The following is a 25,798-nucleotide window of genomic DNA, read 5'->3' as shown; positions in this document are numbered from 1 at the left end:
CCGAGATCAATCATGACTTTAGCTGCGTAAAAGTTACCAGTAAAATCATCTGATGGAGGGTCCACTACCTCAAACTCCCCCACCTTTCTTGCTAGGGTTTTGATCATATCCCTAGTGCCAAACGGGAGATCATGTATATGTATCCATATAAGCAATGTATTCAACTCGATCGGGTTTGGTGAATCCACATAAGGGTCCATGACGACTGACTTCTCCACCCAAGGTCCCCCATTCACTACCTTCTCTGAGTCACAAAGACATGCAAAATGGAACATGCATAGATATTTCAACACTTTAATCTTCACATCCTTGGCAAGATCTAATGTTGTTCGATCTGTGTGTACATTATCCATAACAAGACAGCGAGTTGCCTACTCATGTCGGATTCCTGCTTCCTCGAACACAATGTCATCAAGGTCCTCCTCGCGAAGTCCCAGCTTCACCATCAAAACTTCTCTGTCATCTGCACCGACGGTGCGCGACCCAGATACTGCAAGATCCGATGTTGCCGTTGTAGTTTTTGTCACAATAATAGGCGCACACGAATAAACATGTTTGATCGGAAAAAACAACGAAACCCTAGCTCGCAATACAGCCAACCCGAGAACCAAAGGTCGGGAAGGGGTGTAGGGACCCCTTGATCAACCCGAGAAACACGGGCGATTAATGCTGACAGGGATCGAAGATGTAGGATGTTAGAGATGCTCTTAATTTGCTTTGATATCATGTTCGGTGAACTGAACACGGCCGTAAACACGAGTTCGGTAAATTAAACTCGGTGGTTTCAGTTCGCATGTTTACGGGTTTTGTTAGAGATGCTCTTAATTTGATCTGGTATCATGTTTCAGCGGGCTGCGTGGAAAGGGCCCAGACGAAGGCCCATCTGTCATACTCCGACACAACTCCTACCACCGACGCGCAAAAAGAAAAAAAATCACTCTCCGTGCGTCGTGCGACGGGACGCGATGCTCTCGTGGCCTCTACTCTAAGCACAAAGCACCTCCGACGACGGCGACTCACCGCCGGCGAGCCGATCCACGCCGCCGCTCCATCCATTGCGGCCCTATAACGCGTATGTGATCTGGATCACTCTCTCCGGACTCCGGATCCTCTTCCTCCATGGGATTAGGGGGCGCGAGAGGCGGCATCGGGGGAGGGGGCGCCGGCTCGGGCGAGAGGTGGCGGTGGATCCTCTTCCTCTCGCTGGTCTCCGTCTCCTTCCTCCTCTCGTTCCTCTTCCTCTTCCTCTCCGCCTACTCCTCCCCGACGCGCCTCCGCCTCCCGGGCCTCACAACCGCCCACGCCGCCGCCGGCGTCCGCCGTGGCCCCGACGCGCTGCCCTGCCTCGCGTACTTCCTCATCGGCGCCCGGGGCGACGGGCCTCGCCTCCTCCGGCTACTCCTCGCCGTCTACCACCCCCGGAACCGCTACGTCCTCCACCTCTCGGCCGACGCCTCCAACGACGAGCGCCGGGACCTCGCTGCCGGGGTCGCCGCCGCCGCGCCCGCCGCTGTCGCGTTCGCCAACGTCGCGGTCGTGGGTACGCCCACCGCGGGGACGCCTGTCGGGTCCTCCGGCCTGGCCGGCACGCTACGCGCCGCCGCCGTTCTGCTCCGCCTCCACCCCGACTGGGATTGGTTCCTCACCCTCAACGCCGCCGATTACCCCCTCGTCACCCAGGATGGTATGTCAACTCTACTTGCATTGATACTCAGGGATTTCCATGATTGTATCTTATTGACCCGAAATAGTCCCCTCATTTTGATATTTCATTTCTCCAATAGTGTTAGAAACGAAATTAATTTTCCCAGATATACACATTAATCTTCTAACTAACATCAACTAACTGCCTATTACCCACACAGATGTAGTGTTTTTTTAAACTACGCAGATGTAGTGTCATTTCAGTTATTTGTTTCACAGCATAGACATATGGATCTGCATTATTGTATGTTTAAATTCAGGCTCCCATTATCGCCAGTTTGATGTAGTATCTGAAGTTGAGTAGAAGGTGCGGGGATTTCAGAACATTCACATGTTGATTATAAGACTAACCTTTAAGTTGTGCTGATGACCATCATGATATTAGATGTTCAGTAGTAGTAGTAGTTTTTGCAGGAGAATTTGTTAATAGTAGCCAGTACTCCCTCCGTTTATATTACTTCGCGTTCTGAATTTAGTCCAAGTCAAACTTTGTAAAGTTTGACCAAAAATATAAGAAAAAATATCAATAACTATAATACGAAATGCTAAGGCTGAACCAAAATGTCGTCTCTTCGCTTGGTTGGCTCTTCATAACCACATCCTTACAGCCGACAACCTTGAGAGGCGTTTAGCCTCATGAGCATCAGTGTGTGCTTTGTGGTTTGGAGGCAGAGACTATTCATCATCTTTGTTTGAGTTGTCCCTTTAGCGATGAGGTTCTCTCGCTGTTGGCGGATTGGAATGGCATTCCTGCTGCCAGTTTTGGTTCGAGCTCTATATCTCTTGATGCTTGGTGGGATCACTTCTTGCATGCAAGTGCCAAAGAGTCGCGGAGAAGTTTTAGTGGGCTGATCATCTATGATTTCTGGAATGTGTGAAAGGAGCGTAATCGGCGTATTTTCCAGCACCGATCTCTTCCTCCTAGTGAGGCGGCCTTCCTCGCTCACGAGGACTTGTCACAGTGTAGATTAGCAATGATCAATGAACAGTTCTTTGATTTTTCTTAGGCCGTTGGTTTTTTTGGCTGAGTAGAAGGCTGAGGAGCAGCTTTTTTTTTCTGCTAGAGTAAGTTTTTTTTTTTCTGTTTTCTGGCAAGGTGTTTGTGACATAACTCTTTCTTCTTCTTCTTTACTGGATGGGAAGTGCTTCTTTATGCCGATTCGAATACAATAGATTTTACATTGTAGATGTTGATATTATTTCCTAAATATTTGGTCAAATTTTACGAAGTTTGACTTTGACTAAATTCAGGACGCGAAGTAATTGTAGAAGGAGGGAGTATCTACTGTGTCGTGCTGACCTTTGGACTTGTTTGGGTTACCAAATGACATTTCCAGTTTCTTTCCCAGACATGTAGTAGATCTCGTTCACCTTGACCGTGTACTGTGCACATCTGTTTGGGAAGAACTATATGGTGCCTGCCACCTGCGGTGCCTGTCGTCCCTGGTCTCGGATCACTGCACCCTGTTGCTCGATTGCTGCCCCATGCCCTCTGCACGGCCACGTTTCCACTTTGAGGAGTATTGACTGCCTCTCGACAGCTTCCACGGCGCTGTGGCTGAAGCTTGGTCCTTGGTGGATGGCATCGACCCTTCCGGCGCCTTGTGGCTCCGTCTACAAGCCACGGCTCACACACTGACCAGCTGGAGCGCTCACGCTGTCGGCAAAGCCCAGGAGGACCAGCCACTGGCGCCCCTGCTACCTTGTACTGCTTACTGCTCCTTACCCTGCTACCTACACTTGCAGATGCATCTAGCCCAGGCGATTATCGGCCAATCAGCCTAGTACGACACGGCTGCTGCATCAACTCAAAGAGCTGAGGATTTTGCTGACATTTTGATTCCATATCTTGGCCGTTCCTTTTTGAGGCCCTATGCCAATATGGTTTTGAAGACCATTTCCCAGAATGGCTAGCAATCCTCCTCTCTTCGGCTAGTACGAGAGTCTTGCTCAATGGTGAACCTGGACCCCCAATCTGGCATTGCCGAGGGCTTTGGCAGGGCGACCCTCTGTCGCCACAGTTCTTTGTCCTCTCCGTCGATGCATTGGGTCGTCTGATCAAGGGCACAGCCACTCTGGGCATACTGCAACAGCTGCACCCCCGGCGGATGATCCCCATGATTTCCATCTATGCAGATGGTGTCGTGCTCTTCTGCCACCCCACAACTGAAGATATCATGGCGATCAAAGAGATTCGCAATCTTTTTGGGCGTACATCAGGGCTACAGGTGAACTTCTCAAAGAGCTCTGCCACCCTTATTCACTGCAGTGAGGAAGACACCGATGCCATCGGCCAACACTTTAGATGCCCATCGGTGCTCCCTATCATCTACATGGGCATTTCGCTCACTGTCTGCAAACCAACAGCCGCCCAGATGCAGCCGCTGATTGAGAAGGCACGAGACAATCTACCAACATGTAATGCACGTCTTATGAACAAGTCTGGGCGCCTTGAGCTTGTCAAATCTGTTCTCAGTGCAATACCCATGCATCAGCTGCTTGTCCTTGCGCCACCGAAGAAAAGCACCAAGCAATTAGAAAAAATCGAGGGTGGATTTCTCTGGACTGGTAGCGCAGAAGCCAACGGAAGGAACTGCCATGTGAACCGGCGACGTGTCTGCAGACCCATCTCCCTTGGTGGGCTTGGCGTCAGCGATCTGGAGCGCGCTGGCCTCGCTCTGCGCCTCTGGTGGCTCTGGTATAGCCACACCGACACGAACAGGGCCTGGAGCAACCTTGAACTCCAATTCTCGGCAGAAGAACACACCCTCTTCTTCACTTCCACTTCGATGTCAGTGGGCAATGGCCAGACCGCGCTGTTCTGGGACGATCGCTGGATCAGCGGCAGCTCAATCAGTGAGATTGCACCACAACTCCATGCCTGCACACCAAAAAGATGGTGGAAAGTGAGAACAATAGCCGATGGCTTGCAGGCAAACATCTGAGCGTGTGGCATCTATGGGATCCTCGGAATCGAGGGGATTGGCAGGAAATTCAGCACACCACCCTCAGACGCCGACAAGCTGATCTGGAGGTGGACTGCAAACGGACCCTACAAAGCGAAATCGTGCTATCACACAACCTTTCAGGGCTCCACTTCGAGCAGAGCTTGGAAACTTATCTGGAAAAGCTGGGCACCGCCACGTGTGAAATTCTTCCACTGGCTGGCTGACCAAAACCCGTGCTGGATGGCTGACCGTCTTGCACGTTGAGGACTCCAGCACCATTCAGCTTGTTTGCTCTTTGGACAGGCCCCTGAGACAATGCTGCACCTGACCCTGCCCTTCCACCTTGCTGATATGGCCGGAAACTCTCTCCTGGCACCGGTGATCTGCACACCGCCAGCTCAGGAGATATCCTCACTGAATGGTGGATAGAAGCAAGACAATGCTTGGCTCCCACGACGCTGCTCATCCTGTGAACAGTTGCGTGTTTGAGGGTGCACAACCTTTGATCAATGGTCTGATCTCCAGCATCAAAGATGAAACAATTCTCTGGGCTAAAGAGTAGTGACCGATGACCTGGGATGTACATTAGTTAGTTTTCCTCTTTTTTCTTCAAGAACCCGCGGGAGATCTGCGAGTCATTTCATTAAGCTCGAAAAGGAGGGTAAACAAGGTTACAATGTTACAAGTTCGAAACGGACCCCAACACTCACGACCAAAGCTCCAACAAGGAGCGAGCGAGGCACTACCCTATCTCCTGAATCTGCCCACGTCTACAAGATAGCCAGAGATGCCACTCTTCTACGACACCATCTAGGACGCGTCCCACAGAAGTGGAGGTATCATCGAAAACCCTAGTGTTCCGCTCCTGCCAACGAGTTCCAAACCTGCGCCGCACTGGGCAGCACAGTTGAGCCATGGAAGAAGGTGCGATAGGCCGTCTTCGTCGAGAACTGCCCATCCGTAGTCCACTTCCACCTAAACTTGTCCTCCTCCTGTACCCTCTTCCTCCTAGGAGGCTTGTAATAAAAAACTTCTACCTTTTCAATGAAATGAAACACAAAGGTCCTTTGTGTTTTCTTGAAAAATATAGTAGTGATGCTGTTCTGGTTTATTTTGCGAAACTGCACCATTTTGATAGTTAGGTTTATGCTGATTATGATACTGTTGTTCATTTTATCCTGCTGCAGACTTGATTCATGCCTTATCATATGTTCCAAGGGAATTCAACTTCATTGATCACACTAGTGACGTTGGAGAGAAAGAGTATGAACCATTTGAACTTGGAGAGATTTTTAGCAACCAACAGTATCAGTTTTGATAAAACTATTCACTTGCAGATCTGAAAAAGTGCAATCAATGATAGTGGATGCTGGAATATACTTGTCAGGGAGGACCAACTTTTTCCGAGCCTCACAGAAAAGACCAACTCCGGATGCTTTTAAGTTCTTCACAGGCATTTCTTGCTCCCTGCGCTGATTTTATTTCATTGGTCTAGATAATATCCTTATCCATCTACTTTTGTTTCTTACTAGGTTCTCCATGGGTTATTCTAAATCGGCGGTTTATAGAGTATTGTATTCTTGGCTGGGAGAATCTTCCTCGGGTTCTTCTCATGTACTTCAACAACGTAGTGCTGCCTCAGGAAGGATATTTCCACTCAGTCATATGCAACTCGGTTGATTTCCGTAATTCCACTGTGAACAATGATTTGAGGTACAAGGTGTGGGATGAACCACCTCAGACAGAGCCCCTATTTCTGAACATGGCACATTATGATGAGATGGTGAACAGCGGACAGCCTTTTGCAAGGCGTTTTCAGAAGAAGGAACCATTGCTGAACAAGATCGATGACAAACTACTCAGGCGTCCTGGGCATGGGCCTGTTCCTGGTGCCTGGTGCTCAGGCAGGAAGGGCTGGTTCGTTGACTCATGTTCCCAGTGGAGTGACGTGAACGTTGTGAAACCTGGTCCTCAGGCCTCGAAGTTGCAGCAATATATCAATCGGACATTGGAAGAAGCAAATTCTGGCGCAAAATCATGCAGGCGATAGCAATATAACCTCTTTTGCATAGGAAAAGGGGAATATCGATAATATAACAGAGGGTATTGATATATATTATGATCTGACCTGCTTTCTTGACCGTACTCCCTTCTTTAGCAATAGGCACTGAAGGCCAGAAAGTTTCACTTCATCTGTGGCTCCGCCATGGCATTGAAGGCCTAGATGTTCGAGCAGGCTAATTGAAGCATATTGGTCTGGTGTGCTGCTTCATTGCTGAATTCACATTTGACAGAACTGGACAGGAAAGAGTAGAGCAGGTGGTATGTTGGTCGTATTAGCGTTGCTACCGTGTTCTCATCTCCACAGTGAGCTTGTATGTGTCCATTTCTCCCCAGAACCTCCAGTTGCCTACTCCCTCTGTTTTAGAACATCAGTCCATATTTTGGGACTGCCATTTTATAAACCATACTAATTCATATTCTAATCTTCATTAAAATAGCAACAGTATCTTGAATCTTTTGCTCTATGCCATTCGTTTAAATTAGTAAATGAGTTTTTTTGGTAGTACAAGCAATTTAACCTTGATGTATCATTTGTAAGATTCTTGCAGTGCCTTTCTATATAAAGCAATAAAGAAACATGATAGTAAATGAGTTTTTTTGGTAGTACAAACAATTTAACCTTGATGTATCATTTGTAAGAGCATCTCCACTCGTCTCCCCGACGAGGCCCCCGAGCGACGTTTTTCCCATCCGGACAGCGAAATTCGGCCCAATCGCGTCCTCAGTTTCTCGTTTTCGTCCGGATTTAGCCCTTCATCCATCCGGCGAGCCCACGCCATCCCCGGTCCCCCGGGGCGCGCTCGGGGACTCCGGACGAAAGAATTTGGCGCGAAACATCGTGTGGACCCTCGTAGTCGGCGACAGGAAAGCCAAATCCTGCCGATTTCCCTCCAATTTGCTTGCATATCCCCAATCTCTCCCGCCGAATTTGTCCATTCTCCTCTTCGTCTTCCAGTTCCCGTCCTCGTCTTCTCGTCCACCACCGTTCTCCTCCTCGTCTTCTCGTCCACCACCATGCCGCCGAAGGCGAGGAAGCCGCGGGCGAAGAAGGAGCGGCCGCCGGGTATGTCGAACGCAGAGTGCACTAGTAGGAAAACCCTTATAGGCAAAGCTTAGTTTTGTGGCGCACCACTAAAAATGCGCCACAGAATATTGTTTTGTGGCGCACCATACTGGGTGCGCCACAGAAATAGCTTAATTTTGTGGCGCACTACGAAACGCTGCGCCACAAAAACTGGGTGGGGCCCACATCCTGCCACGCCCAACCATTGGTCTTACCTTTTCTACGGCGCACTGCACCTGGTGCGCCACAGAAATAACGTGTTCTGTGGCGCACTGGCCTCGGTGCGCCACAGAAATACTGTTTTCTGTGGCGCACTTGTCTGGATGCGCCACGAAATAACGTGTCTATATCAAGGCCGTACCCCTCCCTCGCCGGACGGTTCCTCTCCCTCTCTCCCCTCTCTCCCCGCGCCGCCGCCTTCCATGGCGAGCGCTGCCGTCGGCCGCCGCCGCCGCCGCCGCCTTCCTCCGCGAGGGCCGGATGCCGCCACGCTCTACCCATCCCCGCCACCAGCGGCACAAGCCGGCTGCGGCGTGGAGGAGGAGGGGCCGGCGCGGCGTCAAGGTGGAGGAGCCGCCGCCGCGTCAAGGTGGAGGAGCCGCCGCGACCTCCACCCCTGCCGTCGTCGTCGGTGAGCTCCTCCACGACTCTCCAAATCGTCGGTGAGCTCCCTCCCCTCCCCTCCCTCTTCCTCCCCCGCGCGAGCACAACGTGCTCGACGAAATGCTCGCTCGGTTGGTTAATCTTGATGCTACTGGTGGGCTTAGCTGTTAATCTTGATGCATTGTTGCTAGTGATGCTTAGCTGTTAATCTTGATGCTACTCTGGTTCATTTGTTGGCTCTGGATGCATTGCTCGCTAGTGATGCATTGTCTGCTCGGTTGGTTAATCTTGATGCTACTTGGTGGGCTTAGTCTGTTAATCTTGATGCATTGCTGCTAGTGATGCTTAGCTGTTAATCTTGATGCTACTGGTTCATTTGTTGGCTCTGGATGCATTGCTGCTAGTGATGCATTGCTGCTAGTGATGCATTGCTGCTCGGTTGGTTCATTTGATGCTACACTGGTTCATTTGTTGTGCTCAGTGAGGTTAACTGTTAATCTTGATGGCTTATTACTACTGGTTCATTTGTTGTGCTCAGTGAGGTTAACTGTTAACAATTTTCTTGATGGGTTCATAGGAATTTGATGCTACTCGTTCATTTAAATGCTTGTTGTGCTCGGTGAGGTTAACTCGGTTCATAGGAATTTAAATGCATGAAATGCTACTGGTGGGCTTGTATACATACATATTTATAGTTGCTCTTGGTTGGCCTGGGATTAGTTTTCGGACCCCAAGTAATTCTCTCGTTGGGATTAGTTTTCCGGACCCCAAGTTTTTGGACCCACGATGATTTACTTGATGGATTCTTGTGAGCTTATGGTATGCTTATAATGCTCGATTAGTGGGGAAGCTTGATGTCTTAGCTCAGCCAGTGATGTCTTAGCTTTGTTTTGAACTCAACTGAGTAATGATAAATTTCTATTTCTTGTGTTGGCTTTGATGAAAATAGAGATATCCACAGTAGGGGATCATGTAAATGAATGCCACTGTGGTATCCTTTGAAGAAAAAGGACTGTTTCTGTGGTTTTAAAAGGCTAGGTGGTGCTAGGTGATTCGAGTTGGCTACCAAGACTTGTCTCATCCGGTTAGCTGGGATATGCTATGTGTTGTTGCTTGTTTAGGCATATCTATCACTTACTGGATTTATTGGTTCTTGATTGGCCTCTCTTTTGCCAGCATCACTTGGTCTATATACCAAGTGATGAATAATCCCTTTGGAGCATCTGCTCCATGCATGCTATGTGTGTTTGAGCATCTTGACTTATGTCCCTATGATAATGGATCATCAAATGTTTCCCTTTGTCCCTGGTTGCCTCCTTAATTGATGCCTTATGATCCAAATGACCTTGTAGTGTCACTTGACTATTCAAGTTTCAATGTTGGTTACTTTTCCTCTAGTGCAAGAAATGGTTGAGCGAGATGTTTATCCACTCGTTGGCCTTTATTCTTGGGTAGCTCAAAGTGTCATGCACTTACTTGGATCATCAAATGTTTCCCTTAATTTGTCCCTGGTTGCCTCCTTAATTGATGCCTTATGATCCAAATTACTATATTATTGGATTGAGTGATATGGCTACTTGCTTGTTTGCTCTCCAAATGCTTTATATGTGTATTTGACCATGCTTATGATGGATTTCTTTTAAGGACTCTAGCTAGATTAGAGGGGAAAAAGTTGCTTGCTTTGTTGCCTATGATAATGGATCATCAAATGTTTCCCTTTGTCCCTGGTTGCCTCCTTAATTGATGCCTTATGATCCAAATGACCCAAGTCCCTTGCATGATCCCATTTGTCCCTAATGTTGCTTAAGATGAATAAATTCCCTCTAATCACCATTTGGAGATCAAGACTAGTTCTTGATTTCCATTAGCTAGACTCCAATATTAAAAATGTCTCCCAAATATGGAGACAAACATTTTAACATTACCCCAAGTGATTTACTTGTCGATGATTAGATGGTTGGTCGATCACTCGTACACTCGGGGGTGGAGCAAGTGAGGCTTGGTGTGATGGCACAAATATCAATATCTTGTGCATCCTACCTGGCCTCACTTACTCCATCCCTGGATGTTAATATTTGTTTCGACCAACAAAGTATGAGGCATTCCATTTAGTTGATACCACTTGGCTCTTTCTTCCATTTTAGTGCCGATGATTAGAATGTTCGGTCAAGCTGTACACTCCGGGGTGTCGCTAGTGAGCCTCGGTGTGATGGCACAAATATCAATCTCTTGTGCATCCTACACTGGCCTCACTAACGCCATCCCGGGATGTTAATATTTCTTTCGACCAACAAAGTATGAGGCATATGATATCTAGTTGAGATACCACTTGGCTCTTTCTTCCATTTTAGTGCCGATGATTAGAATGTTTGGTCACCTATACGCCGCAATATACTTTGTAGACGAGCTCCCCTTTCCCTAGCCGCCGTTCCGTGAACGAGTCCTTGACGAGACAACAACGCCGACATGCCTCTCCGGCGCAGCACCACTTTTCTTCTCTCGCCGTCCGATGCGTGAACGAGTCCTTAATGCGAAGACGGTGCCAGCCTCCCTAGCATCATGCCGACCCCTGTTGTCGTGCTTCAGGCCGTGTCGATCAGTGGACACACGGTTTGAAGCGCGGCAACACGGCCCGGCATAATGCTGGGCAGGCCGGCACGGTCTTTGCATCAAGGACTCGTTCACGTACTGGACAGCGAGGGACCGGAGTGGTTCTCGCGCCGGAGATGCGGATCGGCGTTGTTGTGTCGTCAAGCACCCGTTGACGGAACGCCAACCGGGAAAGGGGCCCTTCGCAAAGTATACGGTGGTGTATCTTGCAACTATGGTTTCTGACCATAGTATTTGTGTTGACCAACAATGTATGAGGCACTTATTCCATTTTGTCATTCCATTTGCTTTGAGATTTTCAAAATGCCGATGATTAAAATGTTTGGTCACCGTACACTTGGGGGTGGCGTAAGTGAGCCTGGTAAGATAGCACAAATATCAATCTCTTGTGCATCCTACCTGGCCTCGCTTACCCCATCCCTAAATGTTAATATTTGTGTTGACCAACAATGTATGAGGCACTTATTTCATTTTGTCATTCCATTTGCTTTGAGATTTTCAAAATGCCGATGATTAAAATGTTTGGTCACCGTACACTTGGGGGTGGCGTAAGTGAGCTCTGGTAAGATAGCACAAATATCAATCTCTTGTGCATCGGACTTGGCCTCACCGACGCCATCTCTAAATGTTAATATTTGTGTTGACCAACAATGTATGAGGCACTTATTCCATTTTGTCATTCCATTTGCTTTGAGATTTTCAAAATGCCGATGATTAAAATGTTTGGTCACCGTACACTCGGGGGCGGCGTAAGTGAGTCTGGTAAGATAGCACAAATATCAATCTCTTGTGCATCGGACTTGGTCTCACTTACACCGTCCCTGAATGTTAATATTTGTGTTGACCAACAATGTATGAGGCATTTATTCCATTTCTCTTGTGCATCGGACTTGTTGGTCTCACTTTCTTCCATTTTCATCATAGTAGGAACTGGATGAAGGACCCCGATGCAAGTGAGCCTGGTGGGTAGAGATGACGGAGCAAAGGAGGAACCGGATGAAGACTACTTTGTATCTTGAAATTGTGAATTTTGTATGAATTAAGAGTTGTATGCAAAACATTTGACACTTGCCACTATATATGTATCTCGATCGGGTTCTAAGTAATGTGATGATGATGTCTATGTTATATCTGTGCAATGTACATGATATTTATATTATATCTGAATGTTGCTTGTATATAACTCTGTGTATACGTATTGCTGTCTATAAACTGCATGTGTATAGCAGGCAGAACAAAATCGTGTATAATACAAGCAAATTCTGTGGCGCACTAAAAACCAATTCTGTGGCGCACCCTTTTCTGTGGCGCACCTAACAACAAGTGCGCCACAGAAACCTTAATTCTGTGGCGCACGGCCAGGTGCGCCACAGAAAGCTTATTTTTGTGGCGACGTTTCTGTGGCGCACCCTCCATGCGCCACAGAATCGAATTTTCGTGCGCCACTGATGAGGCTTTTCCTACTAGTGGTGGGCGGCGGACGAGATCCGGCGCCAGGTCGAAACAAGTGGCAGGGTGGAGAGGGAGAAAAAAGCCGCCGCCAAGAGGGCGGCGGCGGCCCAGGACGAACAAGCGAGGAAGATCAGCATGGCCATGAGCATGGGCCATGCTCACGGCGGCGGCGGCGCCATGTTCCCCGGCCAATGGCCGACACAAGGTACAAGCAGTTCCCCGTCGACTTTCTCCCCTTCGATCTACTCGCCGTCGCCGCCTGCCATGTTCCAAGAGGGCACCTACGTCCAACCGTCCAGGTTCACGCCGTCGCCGCCCGAGCTCGCCGTCGGCAGCGGGAACCAGTACGAGGGCACCTCGCCGGCCCTGCGACGAGGGCCGCTCCCGTTCGGTGCGATGGCGGCGCCGAACGACGAGGAGATCCACAAGATGATCACCTCCGGCTCCATGGCCGCCGCTGCGAGCCCGAGGTTCTTCATGGCCGCCGCCGCTGCGAGCCCGGGGTTCTTCACGCAAGAGGAGGCGAGGGCGACGGCAGCTGTCGCGGCGCGCAACGAGTATGTGGAGGATGTGGCCGACGGAAGCCAAGCCGTCGAAGAAGAAGACGACGAAGAAGAACAACAAATTCAAGCCGAGGTCGCCGACGCCAACCTGTCGAAGGGAAAGAAGAAGAGGAAGAAGGACTCGCCGCCTGCCGAACCGCGTATCAAATGGACGCCGAAGGAAGAGGAGTGCCTCGCCGAAGCTTGGATGACCGTGTCCATGAACGGCATAACCGGGGCCAATCAGTCGTTTGACACATATTGGCTTCGAGTGAATCAGGCGTTCGACGAACGCAAACTCGTCGATCCCTCCTTCAACAAGACGAACATGAACCGGGGAGACAAGGCAATGGCCACCCATTGGGGGATCATACAAACGGCGTGCAGCAAATGGCACGGCGTGCAGGAGGAGATCAAAGAACGGCCGATGAGCGGCCACGACTTTGAGCAAAAAGTATGCTCCGTCGACCCTGCATCACCGAGGTTAGCTGTGCACAGAAAAGGTGATCGTCGTGAGCTGACCCATATCGCCGTACTCTTTTTCCCCAGCTGCGCCGTGCTTTGGACATGTACATGGATGACACCGGCATGCAGTTCAAGTTCCCGAACGTCTACGCACGCATCGAGAAGTGCGAGAAGTGGGCGGAAACCCGCAAGAACCTCTCGAAGAGCAAGACCGAGCAGTACAACCCTGACGCTCGGGCGGCTGGCTTGGCGGATGGGCGCCCGGAACTCGGCCAGAAGAAGCTCAAAAAGACGGGCAATCCCGCCGACAGGCTGCAGGCGTCGTTCGACAAGTGCTGGGCCGACGCGAGGATGCATGCCGCCGGGAGGGATGGCAAGTTCGACGGCAGGTGGCGGGAGATGCTCGCCAACCAAGGCGTCCGGATCGCCCTGCTGAAGACGACGGCGGCGGCGAAGAAGAGGAACACTGACTTGGCGTTTCTGATGGGCGGGAACACGGATCTGATGGACGAGGAGACGAGGATTTGGTACGAGGGCCACCGCAGCGACATCCTCCGACCCACTCCGGCCAGTTCTTCATCGTCTCCGCCGGCTCCTACCTCGTCTTCCTCACCGTCTACGCCGTCGACTGCCGCTGCTTCGTCGTCGACTGCCGCCGCTTCGACCACGGCGTGTGAGGAAACTGGTCCGTCGGACACCGCCGTGCCAGCCGGGACTACCGATGAGCCTATTTCCGTGTAATTTCCCTCCTATCGCCGATCTGTGGCTGATCCTTTTGCTGGTTCTTTTGCCGATCAACTGGCCGTATTTGTAGCGCGGGACGACGGTTTGTTTGAATTTAAACTATGTTCGCCGAACTCCGGATGGACGACTGGAAATACGGTACTCCCCACGACTTTATTTCATCCAATCCGGTGGTTGTTTCGTCCGAATTTCGGCGTGGGCAGGCGAAACGAGTGGAGATGCTCTAAAATTCTTGTAGTGCCGTTCTATATAAAGCAATAAAGAAACAGGAAAATGCAGAGATTGCCGTGCTGCCGGAATTGATCCATAGCATCAAGCCCTCAACTAGCTAGCTTCCTATCTTCATCGAGCTAGCTGGTGCCTCGTAGAATCATATGCTCCTAAGAGCACCTACAATGGAGTCACGTCAGCCTTCCTTTAGAGGTGCTACATTGGATTTCTGCTTAGTTGGAGGAGAGAGAATGAAGGAAGAGAAGGATGTCTTCCCTTAGCTAAGAGATCATCTCTTAGAAAATAAGGGAAAACTATTTTCTCCACATGTTTTCTCTTAGAAACATAATTTTCTATCAAATTTAATTAATTATCATTAATTGCTAGGGATGGCTATAAGAGATAACGCATTGTAAAACTTATACCAATTGTCTTCTCTAGATGATGTGGCGGGATAAGGGAAGGCATGCCTTCTCTACCATTGTACATGCCCTAAGTACTAACCAAAATCAATCCACAATTCAATTTTCTAGTAGCGGTGATAACTTGTGCAACTACATCGTGAAGTTACCTTTTTCTCTCTTCGATGGACGCTTTTATTACTTAAAGTTTAAACATTACACCCGGCTTCTGCATAACAAAGATGCACACAGATAAAGCACCATAAAAGGTTTAAAATTCTGAGAAAGAAACATCGAACAAGAATAAAGCTAAGGCGGGGATGATCCTATCCGATGATCGTGCTGCCATCCACGTTGAGAAAAAATATCTCTCGCCGTGTTCTTAATTATGTAGACACCTCTATAAAGAGATCTCTATGCTCCACACCATGTAGAGGTGATCACAAACGGAACATAGCGATTCATCTGTAAATAACCTGCATAAGAGAAACATTTTTATTATTAAAAACCCAATCATGAAGTTACCTGTAACATGTGCATTGCTTTTAATTTTCCCACCGCACGATTCTACACTATTTTATGAACAAACATCGGTGAATATTTCTAAGGTGCGTTGATAACTTGTCTAACTATATTCTGAGGTAGGGGCTTCTAGTCCCCCAAGCATTACTCCACTTCTCAATACCATCAACTTAGCCATTGCAGTAGTCAAATTAATAGTACCATTATAGTTTAGGCGGCAAGGGCAGGGACGGACCGGATCCGGATGGGAGCCAGGGATGCGGCTAAATCTGGCAGAGACATGTTTATCGGGCGTTGAGAGACTGGTAAGGAGTAGCGGCTTGCCGACAACTCTATGAGGGTAGTGGCAGCCGTCAGTGGGATGTGACGCTGCTGCAATGACTATTTCGGAAGGCGGCATGGCAAGGAACGAGCATATTCGGGTGGTGACGTCCCAAGATTCAGCAGGGGTGGCAAGGGTCGTGGCGGAGCCCCTGAGAGGGGGGAATGAGCGATGAGGTGATGATAGGGATGAGGGCGGCCGACAGAGTTGTCGAAGTGGCGCACGGTGGTGAGAACTTGCCGGAATTGGGATCAGGCAACGACGATCATGGTGGTTGGGTTCTCGCCACAACGTCTTGGGTGCCCTACACCCAAATATATATCACTTGCAACCAATTTTTAGGATATGTTCTATATTTTTGGTACAATATAGAGATAATGCATATGTTGAAGGTGAGATTTTAGCCCCAAATGCCCTAAACAAATAGTTTTGTAGACACTAGCCCTATTTTATATCATATACCTCCTCCATCCAAAAAAAAACTGCTTAACATTTTTAGATTCAGATGTATAAATAACTAAAACATGTTTGTATATATTTGTATCTCGATAAAGTTGAGAAACTTTTTTAGGGGCAGAGGGAGTACTCCGTATTAGAGATGCTCTTAGGACCATCTTTGGGCATAGTAGAGAAGGCATGTCTCCTCTTCATCCTCCATATTATCTAGAGAAGGCAATAAGTATAGGGTGTACAATGCATTATCTTTTGGAAACTGCTGGGCGTCCCCCGGGAGATCTGATTCCCCAGCCCCGGGTCCCCAGCCGTCGGATCAACCATTTTGACGGTTAGATTTGCATGTAGAAAAAAACATCTCCGGTAGCAAAAAATCACCCCCGGCAGCAAATGACTGAAGCAAAAAACGGTTCGTTCAAAAAAGAAAATAAAAAGACTGGACTCGCCGGAGACCACGTAGCAAACATATTACGCAGATGTAGCAAAACTGCAAATAAATTGTAGCAATTTTTTTTATTCATGTGCTGCAAATCCTCTAAGACATCAATGGAGACATCGCCTGCAGCCGGCAGCAACGCCGTCCGAGGTTGCAGCAACTCCGTCCGTCCAGGACAGCAACGCCACAAGCTGCTAGTAGCAACGTCCTATGCCTATGGTAGCAAAAATCTGTCCTCCGCCGTTAGCAAAACCGGACTCCGCCGGTAGCAAAACCGGAGGCCTAAGGCAGCAACCTCCTGGAGACGCACTGGGGCAGCGTATGGAGGCACTCTAGCACGGGTTTACTCACGTTGCAGCACTGCCTTGGGTCATCTTCTTCGCCTAGACGGGGTCACACCGCTGCAAAGGTCGGGCATGGCGGAGGGCGTCGGTGGGAAGACGCGAAGAAACCAGATCTGGCTGGTGGTGAGCAGGTGCAGGCATGCGTCGAGAATGTCTGCGGTCCAGGCGGAGATTGACCGGTGGAGGTCGACGGCGACTCCCGGGGAACATGGCGAAGTGGTGGAGGTCGGACGGTGGCCGGCGAAGTGGAGCTAGAGCGGGGATTTCTGGCAGACGGCCGCACGCAGGAGCTCCATGGCGCACGCATCACACGGCTGGGATGCGGCGGCGCGCGGTTCAGGAGGCGGCGCCGGCGAGCGGCTCAGGAGGCGGCGGCGCGTGGCTCGGGGGCTGCACGCGCTCGGAAGGTGGCGGCGGCGCGTGGCTCGGGGGGCTGCACGCGCTCGGAAGGTGGCGCCGGAGAGGGGCTGTGAGGCGGCGTCGCGTGGCGGGGGCGTTGCCGGCGAGTGGCTGGGAGGCGGCGGCGATGGCTGGAACACGGGACCATGATGTGGTTGACGAACAGATGTGGAAGAGATAGGAATGAGGGAGAACATGGGTGGTCCCAGTTTGATTGCTTCCTTGTGCCAGGCTGCCAGCGACGTGGGATGGTGGACGCACGATGTAAAAAATCAACGACGCGCGACCAGGAGGTTGCGGAGCGTGGATCCCCCGGGGGAAAGCAATCATGTTCCTTATCTTTTATTGTCATCCCTTACAATTAATGAGAAATAATTAAATTTCGGTAGGATATTACGTTGGTAAGGAAAGATATATGGTAAATGGAGAAAATCATTTCTCTTCTTTTTAAAGAGATCTTAGCTAAGAGAAGACAACCTTCTCTTTCTATTTATTCTCTCTCCTCCAGTTTAACAAATATCAGCTCTAAGATAAGACTCACGTTGTTCAGTTTTTATGTTTGCCATATAGCATAGATTTGCCATATATGTATGGTTATGTACAATGTTGATGATTTCTGGTGGATTTTATTTTTACAATCTTTATGCCACAAAAAAAGTCACAGGTCCAACAGGCGAGCTCATTCACATAAAAAAAAGTGCTGGAGATAACATGCTCATATTTTTTCTGTTATACAGTGTTTATGCCACGGAGTCACGTTCAACACCGAGCTCATTCACAACTTTCTCCTGTTATAGTTGAGCATTCACAAATCGGATCACTGCATCATACGGTTACGAAGTAATATAACAACCCCTGGCAAGGGTATCATCACCAAAATCCTAACAAGATCTTTGATCTCAATCCACATCCCAAATCGTTTCCTCTCCCGCGACCAGCACCGATCTAGCTGATGATAGTCCTAAGGTTGACCTCGACGGTCTCCTCGTTGTCGTCGAGGTCGTCGGACAGCAAGACATCGGCCTTGAACCAGCCGTCGCGGCCAGGCAGCCCACGGGCGAGATCGCTGCAGGCCACGCTGGCGTTGGTCTTCTGGTGGTGGCGCCGCACCAGCGTGTCGTCATCGGCGGCGGCGTAGACGTTGCGCGTGTAGGAGAGGCAGAGCTGGCATTGCGCGTCCTTGGCTGGACGCAACGAGCGCCGGTCGAAGGCGGCCCCGCGGGGGCGGATGCAGAAACCGGAGACGCTGCGGCCCATCGTCACGCCCTCATCCTCCAGCTCGACCACCACCAGCGCGAGCAGGTACCGTCCGGCGATGTCCCGGCGGTTGTCGTCGTCGTCGGAGGCGGCGACGCAGTCAACTGCGACGATGTTGACGCCATCCCGGAGGCGGACGGCGATGGTGTCCCCAGCGAGCACCCCGTTGGTGCACGGCCAGTTGTGCACGCTGACGAAGTGGCAGAGAAGCTCCGCCGCGGAGCCGACGAAGTCGCAGTCGCCGGGGCAGCGACACGGTCCGCGGCGCGCGCGGCTGCGGATGCGTGAGCCGTAGTATTCCGGCCAGACGTCGCGGCCGTGGGCCCGGCGGGATCCGCGGCAAGCGGCCTTGCCGCAGCACACGTGGCACATCCCCTCCGGCAGCTCCAGCATGTCCCGGCATGACGAGCAGATCACGTGCCCGGCGTCGCACTGCAAAACAAATTAGCAGGCCGCAATCATCACCACGGCAAAAAAAGAAAGATAGATCGATCGAGGGATCAAATTGGAAGATCGCGTGCAGCTAGTACCTGGAAGATCGGCGGCGCTTCGCAATCGAACGGGAGGAAGCAGATGCCGCAGTCGCTGGATTCAACGTCGTCTGCCGGCGCGTTCTCGGTCGCGGCGGCGCGGCGCGACCACAGGGGCGGCATGAGTACTCGCTCGTCGGCTAGGTTACGGAGAGTAGGCCTTCCTATCTCCTATCTATTTCCATATATATACCTACACGCTTGCCCTCTCGACTTCCTCATTGGAAGCGCGGGTGGGTTTTCATCGCGGGCGTTGGAGCGTCACGTAGTAGTATATCGGTTTCCTTTTTCGAGTATACCGTATATTTTAGGAATTTATTAGTTACTCTCTCTATGCCAAAATATAATATAGTATCTATAAGATTTTTTGAAAGTCAACCCGTGTGATCTTTCACCTGCACCTAGAGTATCAAGTCAATACCATTTCATTCATCATAAAGTATATTATTAATATAAGAGCAAAAAAAGTACTATATTAATATGGCATACATATAATATTGTAGATTTCGATAATTTCTTCAATAAACTTTGTCAAAGTTAGTGGAGCTTGACTTTCACGCAAATCAATGTGCACTATATTATGGCAAGGTACCTCTTGCATCATGCCCTTCTAATTTCGAGTTGCCACACATGCCGTCGAAGTTAAATCATGCAGGAGCGGCAGCCGAGGTGTTGTCCTTCTTCTTCTTCAACACCCTTTTCGGGGGCGAAGGAGTAACAAGTGAATCCTCTGGCGGAGCTGGCGATTTCTTCACTAATTCCTCGGCTCCCGTGGTCACCGTCTTTTTCAGAGCTGACCCTCGGTTTCATCGGAGGTGGAGGATCTACCATCCTTCGTCACTGGCCAAACAAATTCAAACATATCAGGAAAGCAGATGAGGCAATAAGGAGAATCGACGGCGTAAAAGAGAAAAAGCACACTTACGATTCAAACATCATATCATCCTCATCGGCAAAAAGACGCCTGCCATCCGCTTCAACAAGCACAATATGATCAGCATCATCGTCTTGGTGGTCGCTAGGACTCGACTCCACTGTGTCGATCAGTTCTTCAGCAGCGCGCTTTCAGCATTTGACAGTGAAACCCTCGACATCTTCAGTTTCGTCTTCATTGTCCTCTGTAGCTTCACTGTCGGCTACCTCCTCGAGGTTCTCCTCCGACTCATCGTCTTCGGGTTCTATCCCACTCTCGAGGGAAGGAGGATAACATCTCGCAATAGTAAGGCCCTGCCAAGTCAAAATAAAGTCGAAGTTAAAAAGCATCCATCGAGTACAAAGTTATATCGAGTATGGAATGTGAAGACAATAGAATTACCTCGGCTGGCAAGTGACGGGCGTTGTAGGGATCCACAAGGGATTCCGGGCGATGGTGTCTTCTTGGCTAAAGTGAGTCAAGCGCCTGACCTCATCCAAGAGCTCCTTATCTGAATAATCTGAGGCATTAATGCGGGTCGAGTCCTTGGGGCCGGTATACAACCACATCGGGTGCCCCCTAGCCATCACTGGCTGGATACGACGCTTCGGGAAGAGGGCAACGAATTCGGTGCCAAGCATCGTCAGACCTCCAGATTTTTTCAGCTCCAGGACCCTCTCATACAACTCGTCGGCTGCTGGATTCTCTTCGGCGGTCAGAATGTTCCTCCATGATTTCTTCGACTTAGCTTCCAGGACGTACGAAAACTTCGGCAGGTCGGAGAGGTGGTTCGGAGCCTGCTGGTCCCTGAGGTAGAACCACTTCTTCCTTCAACTTTGAACCGACTCTCTCATTGGGAAGTTGACGTACTTCGCCTCCTTGCGGACGACAAAGCCGACTCCGCCCACGACATAAGGACCATTGTTCCCGCAATTGCGCTTGACAAAGAAAATCTTCTTTCACAAGCCCCAGTGTGGGTCGATGCCGAGAAAGCTCTCACAGATGGTGATGAAAATGGCAAGATGCAGAATAGAGTTCGGCGTGAGCTGCCATAGCTAGACGCCCTAGGTAAAAAGGAGGCAAAGAAGAAATTCGTGGGCTGGAAGAGAGATCCCGTAGTACAAGAACGTGGCGAACATCACTACGAATCCGGCGGGAGGCTTGGGGCGAGATTCCGCGCCTGGAAACCTGATGTCCTTCTCGTTGTTGGAGATCAGCCCCAAGCGGCGCATTTTGTTCTCCTCGCGCTTCGTCATGGTGGACAACCCCCAATTGCATTGGACAGCCTCGGCGTCGACGGCATCGACGGTGTCAGAGGACCTCGGTGCGGCGACGCTTGGCCTTGCTCCGGTGGCGCTAGCGGCGGCGCTCGAGGAGGTGGCGATCCTCTTATTCCCCATATCGTCGGAGGATTTTCCCCACTGCTCTGTGCGCTCGGTGCAGTGGCAATGTGATAAGGGAGATCCCAGCAGATCCTCCTTGAGTGTTGCCCGATCTTTCACAGCGAGAACCTGGGGTAGTAATTCCTCCCAACAACGCGATGGACGCGGCCTGGAGAAGAGGGAACGAATCCAGCAAGCAACGGATCGATGAACGATATGCCTCAAACCTTGAGCTAGACAATCCTTGATGAACACAAGAACCTTCGCAGCGGATAATATAGATAAACGGCAACGCCGTACCCCCGAAGGGATGATACACGTGAACACATGCAATAGGGTAAACCCTAATCTTTAGTCTAAACTTGTCTATCTAAACCCTAGCCATCCCACCTCCTTATATGAGGGGAAGTGGCCGGCCAGCCTTGCTAGGCTGGGGCGCCCCACTATGGGCCCTGACCTGGTTTGGTTTGGACAGGCCCAAAAGCAAACTCAACACTAATTTAACCCTAATTGGCCCACCATATGACCTGGCTACATTATTATTTCCTAATAACAAGACTATAATAAAATACTGGTACAACCTTAGACCTAATTATCATATCAATGGATGTCCTAGTGTACCAGGCCTGGATATCCATATCATCTCTCCCCTTCTTCAAGAAGCGTTGTCCCCAACGCGTGAGGGTCTTCTGGAAAAAGGTGACGTGATATGAACATGACACGTCCTCGCCGTCCTCAAGTCTTGCTTGCCTTCCACACCACATCCTCCCTCGCGGCCTGCTTGACTTGATACAGCACTTGGCGCCTCCTTTCTTCTCCACATGAGCTTGGACTTCGGCGCCACCACCTTCTTCTTGCGATGTTTTGATGGACCCTTGTGTCGCCGCACATGACCCTGCACAAGATGTGTAATTCCTGGGCCACATAGATGTCTCACACGTCCATCCTTGCCTCGATGCATCCGCGGTGTCGCGGAAAACTGGACTGCGGTACTCCTAGCACGATAGTGCCGCTGCCCACTGTCTCCACTGACGCGCTCACCTCCCACTCCTCCCACGCGCATCTGCGCCATATGTACTGACACACCATCAGCACAAACATCATCAGTCTGTATACTAGCATCAACACAAACTGGAACTGTAGAACATGCTGTAACATACACATCAACAACAAGTGTAGCTTCATCCGGCTTGTCACCAACAAGAACTGGCTTTCATCTATAGGCATGGCTGAAACATCACCAACATCAATGCTCGGAATATCATGTACCTCTTGCTGCACTTTAGGCTTGTGCAACTTCTCTTTACGCACCACTAACTCCACATCGGATTTGATATGATCATCACCCATAGGCTTCAAAGTCCGCTGTTTGCCACCATGCATAAAAGAATATGTATTTGCTCTCCCAGCATCTGTCACATTACGATCATACTGCCAAGGACGCCCAAGTAGCAATCCGCACACCTCCAATGGCAACACATCGCACTCTATCTCATCAACATAGTCATCAACTGCAAATGGCACACACACCTTGTGAGTAATCTTCAGCATACCACAGCTATTCAACCAATCAAGACGCTTAGGTTCAGGAAGACGCCATGTAGACAACCCCAATGCTGCCACCATCGCCTTGCTTATGCCATTAGTATAGCTACCACCATCAATCATCAACTTGCAAGCCTTGCTCTTGATAAAGCACTGAGTCTGAAACAAACTCCACCGCTGACCCTTGTCAACTATCTTGCAAGCATCATCCTATACCCTCTTGAGTTGCATATTCAGCCCACTCAACGGTACATCCTCCTCAACAGTCATAGTAGCGCTCTTGGTATCAGAGCCAGGTTTCCTCTCCTCTGAAGATATCACCTCGTCCTTAGTGACTGTTGGTAGTGGAACCACCTCCATCACGGTAGTGTTAGAGCACACCACCGGCTTATCCAACCGTGGAAACTTAAATCTAGCACGCAGAAACTGCTTGAAATCTGCCCAACTAGACCGTAGACCAATTATACCTTGAACTATTAGAAAGTCATGATACCACTCAGCTAACTCATTATCAACACGCCGGTATGCTAGATCAAATTCAATTTGGCCACCGAACGTGCTATCTGCCGCCTTGCATTGCGCAAAACCACAGTCAATGGTTGACTCCCAAACTTGAAATTCTATTGGTGTCGCGGAACGAGCCAACCGCCATGTAACGACACCGAAAGATGAACCCCTCAGAAAACGCATGTAGTCGCGATAGATGTCTTCCTTCCAACCTATAGCACGCAATTGTGCAGAAATAGTAGCAGAAAACTCCGAAACCGCAGCAGACGGAACAACAGGCGCAGGTGACACCGTCGGAGATGAAACAGTCGCAACAGTAGCCTGCATCGCGGGAGAAAACACAGCCACAACAGCAGTCTGCCCGGCCCAGAGCCCGGTTAGACCGGCCTGGGGACCGGTTGGTCCGGCTCAGGGCCCGGTTGATTGGCCTGGGGACCGGTTGGTCCGGTCCAGGACCTGGTCTGACCGGCCTGGACGCCGGCTGGGGCGGCCGACTCCCCTGGAATTGGCCCGGCTGGCACCGGTCTGGGGTCCAGTTTGGGCCGGATGGGCCGGCCTGCGGCCCGGTTTGGCCGGGTCTGGGACTGGTTCGGCCGGTCCTGGGTCCGGTTGACCGGTCGGGAAACCGGATCTGGTCACGAATCTGCGTCTTCTTCCCGATTCCAACCTCGATTTTTCGCGATTTTGACCTCCGAAACAGCCATGGATGACCTGCAAACTGCACCACAACCGCTCCAAACTTCCTCCAACCAACCTCCTTCGATCGAGAGCCAAACTCCTCCGATCTAGAGCCAAACTTCTCCGATGCAAACTGATCTAGATGCGATCGATCAACAAAACCTCGCCGTGAGCAACCCAGAAATCTAATACCACCTGATAAGGGAGATCCCAGCAGATCCTCCTTGAGTGTTGCCCGATCTTTCACAGCGAGAACCTGGGGTAGTAATTCCTCCCAACAACGCGATGGACGCAGCCTGGAGAAGAGGGAACGAATCCAGCAAGCAACGGATCGATCAACGATACGCCTCAAACCTTGAGCTAGACAATCCTTGATGAACACAAGAACCTTCGCAGCGGATAATATAGATAAACGACAACGCCGTACCCCCAGAGGGATGATACACGTGAACACGCACAATGGGGTAAACCCTAATCTTTAGTCTAAACTTGTCTATCTAAACCCTAGCCATCCCACCTCCTTATATGAGGGGAAGTGGCCGGCCAGCCTTGCTAGGCTGGGGCGCCCCACTATGGGCCCTGACCTGGTTTGGTTTGGACAGGCCCAAAACCAAACACAACACTAATTTAACCCTAATTGGCCCACCACATGACCTGGCTACATTATTATTTCCTAATAACAAGACTATAATAAAATACTGGTATAACCTTAGACCTAATTATCATATCAATGGCTGTCCTAGTGTACCAGGCCTGGATATCCATATCACAATGGAGAGTGGAGATTGAGAGGAAGAAGATGGAGAGAATGGGCGGCGAAGGGATGAACTGACCTGCCCCCTCCGCTTATAAAGAACCTTGAGCCTTCATCCGAGCCGTTAAATCCGGGCAACTAAAATCAAGAAGGGAATCTGACTCTACACATGTCGTAATGGGAGAGAAAACGGTGGCCCACTACCTGCACTACGCACGAGGATCGAGGAAACGCCTCGGTAAACGCACATCGATCGGTCATTTCCAAACTGACCGCCCACTCGTGGGCTGGGCCCACCAGGTCATGTTGAAAGGATCGTATGCCGCACCTAGAGGGGGGGTGAATAGGTGCTAACCAATTTTTAGTTCTTTTTTCAATTTAGGCTTGACACAAAGGTAAATTCTCTAGATATGCAACTAAGTGAATTTACCTATATGACAAGGTTATCAACTAAGCAAGATATAACTACGCAATATAGGAGATAGAATGGGATAGAGGTAACCGAGAGTGGAGCACGCGATGACACGGAGATGATTCCCGTAGTTCCCTTCCTTTGCAAGAAGGTACGTCTACGTTTGGAGGAGTGTGGTTGCTACGCAAGCCAAACCAACAGCCACGAAGGCTTCACTCAGATCTCCTGTGAGCAACGCCACGAAGGCCTAGCCCACTTCCACTAAGGGATTTCCTCGAGGCAGAAACCGGGCCTTTACAAGGTTCTTGGGGCACACATCCACAACCGAATTGGAGGTTCCCAAATCTGTAACAATACAACAATCAACAACAACACATCAACACAAATCAACTAGGGAACCAAATAGGAACACTAGCATGAGATCCCTCAAACAAATGAGGGGAAATGAAAATCGCTTCGGTGAGGATGTAGATCGGTGGCTTCTCCTTCGAATCTCCAAAGATCAAGAGCTTTGGTTGGGGGAGGAAGGAGATCTTGC

General features: G+C 50.0%; 1 protein-coding gene across 1 annotated transcript; it reads left to right on the top strand.

Moving 5' to 3' along the window:
• The first annotated feature begins 977 nt into the window (after nucleotides 1–977).
• On the top strand, nucleotides 978–7,177 carry LOC124708587 (beta-glucuronosyltransferase GlcAT14B-like). Its single transcript, XM_047240266.1, has 4 exons — nucleotides 978–1,684; nucleotides 5,840–5,915; nucleotides 5,990–6,105; nucleotides 6,185–7,177. The coding sequence occupies exons 1-4, from the start codon at nucleotides 1,120–1,122 to the stop codon at nucleotides 6,700–6,702; spliced, it is 1,275 nt and encodes a 424-aa protein (XP_047096222.1). The 5' UTR covers nucleotides 978–1,119; the 3' UTR covers nucleotides 6,703–7,177.
• Nucleotides 7,178–25,798: the final 18,621 nt, after the last annotated feature.

The sequence above is a fragment of the Lolium rigidum genome, chromosome 4 (assembly GCF_022539505.1).
Source record: "Lolium rigidum isolate FL_2022 chromosome 4, APGP_CSIRO_Lrig_0.1, whole genome shotgun sequence".
Classification (NCBI taxonomy): Eukaryota; Viridiplantae; Streptophyta; class Magnoliopsida; order Poales; family Poaceae; genus Lolium; species Lolium rigidum.
This window is presented reverse-complemented; position numbering and strand designations above follow the sequence as displayed.

Excerpts from the sequence above, each read along its gene's own strand:
- LOC124708587 (XM_047240266.1), top strand. The coding sequence starts at position 1,120 with ATGGGATTAGGGGGCGCGAGAGGCGGCATCGGGGGAGGGGGCGCCGGC. Across the intron at positions 5,916-5,989 it reads AGTGACGTTGGAGAGAAAGA|ATCTGAAAAAGTGCAATCAA; the intron begins GTATGAACCATT and ends ATTCACTTGCAG. Across the intron at positions 6,106-6,184 it reads TGCTTTTAAGTTCTTCACAG|GTTCTCCATGGGTTATTCTA; the intron begins GCATTTCTTGCT and ends GTTTCTTACTAG.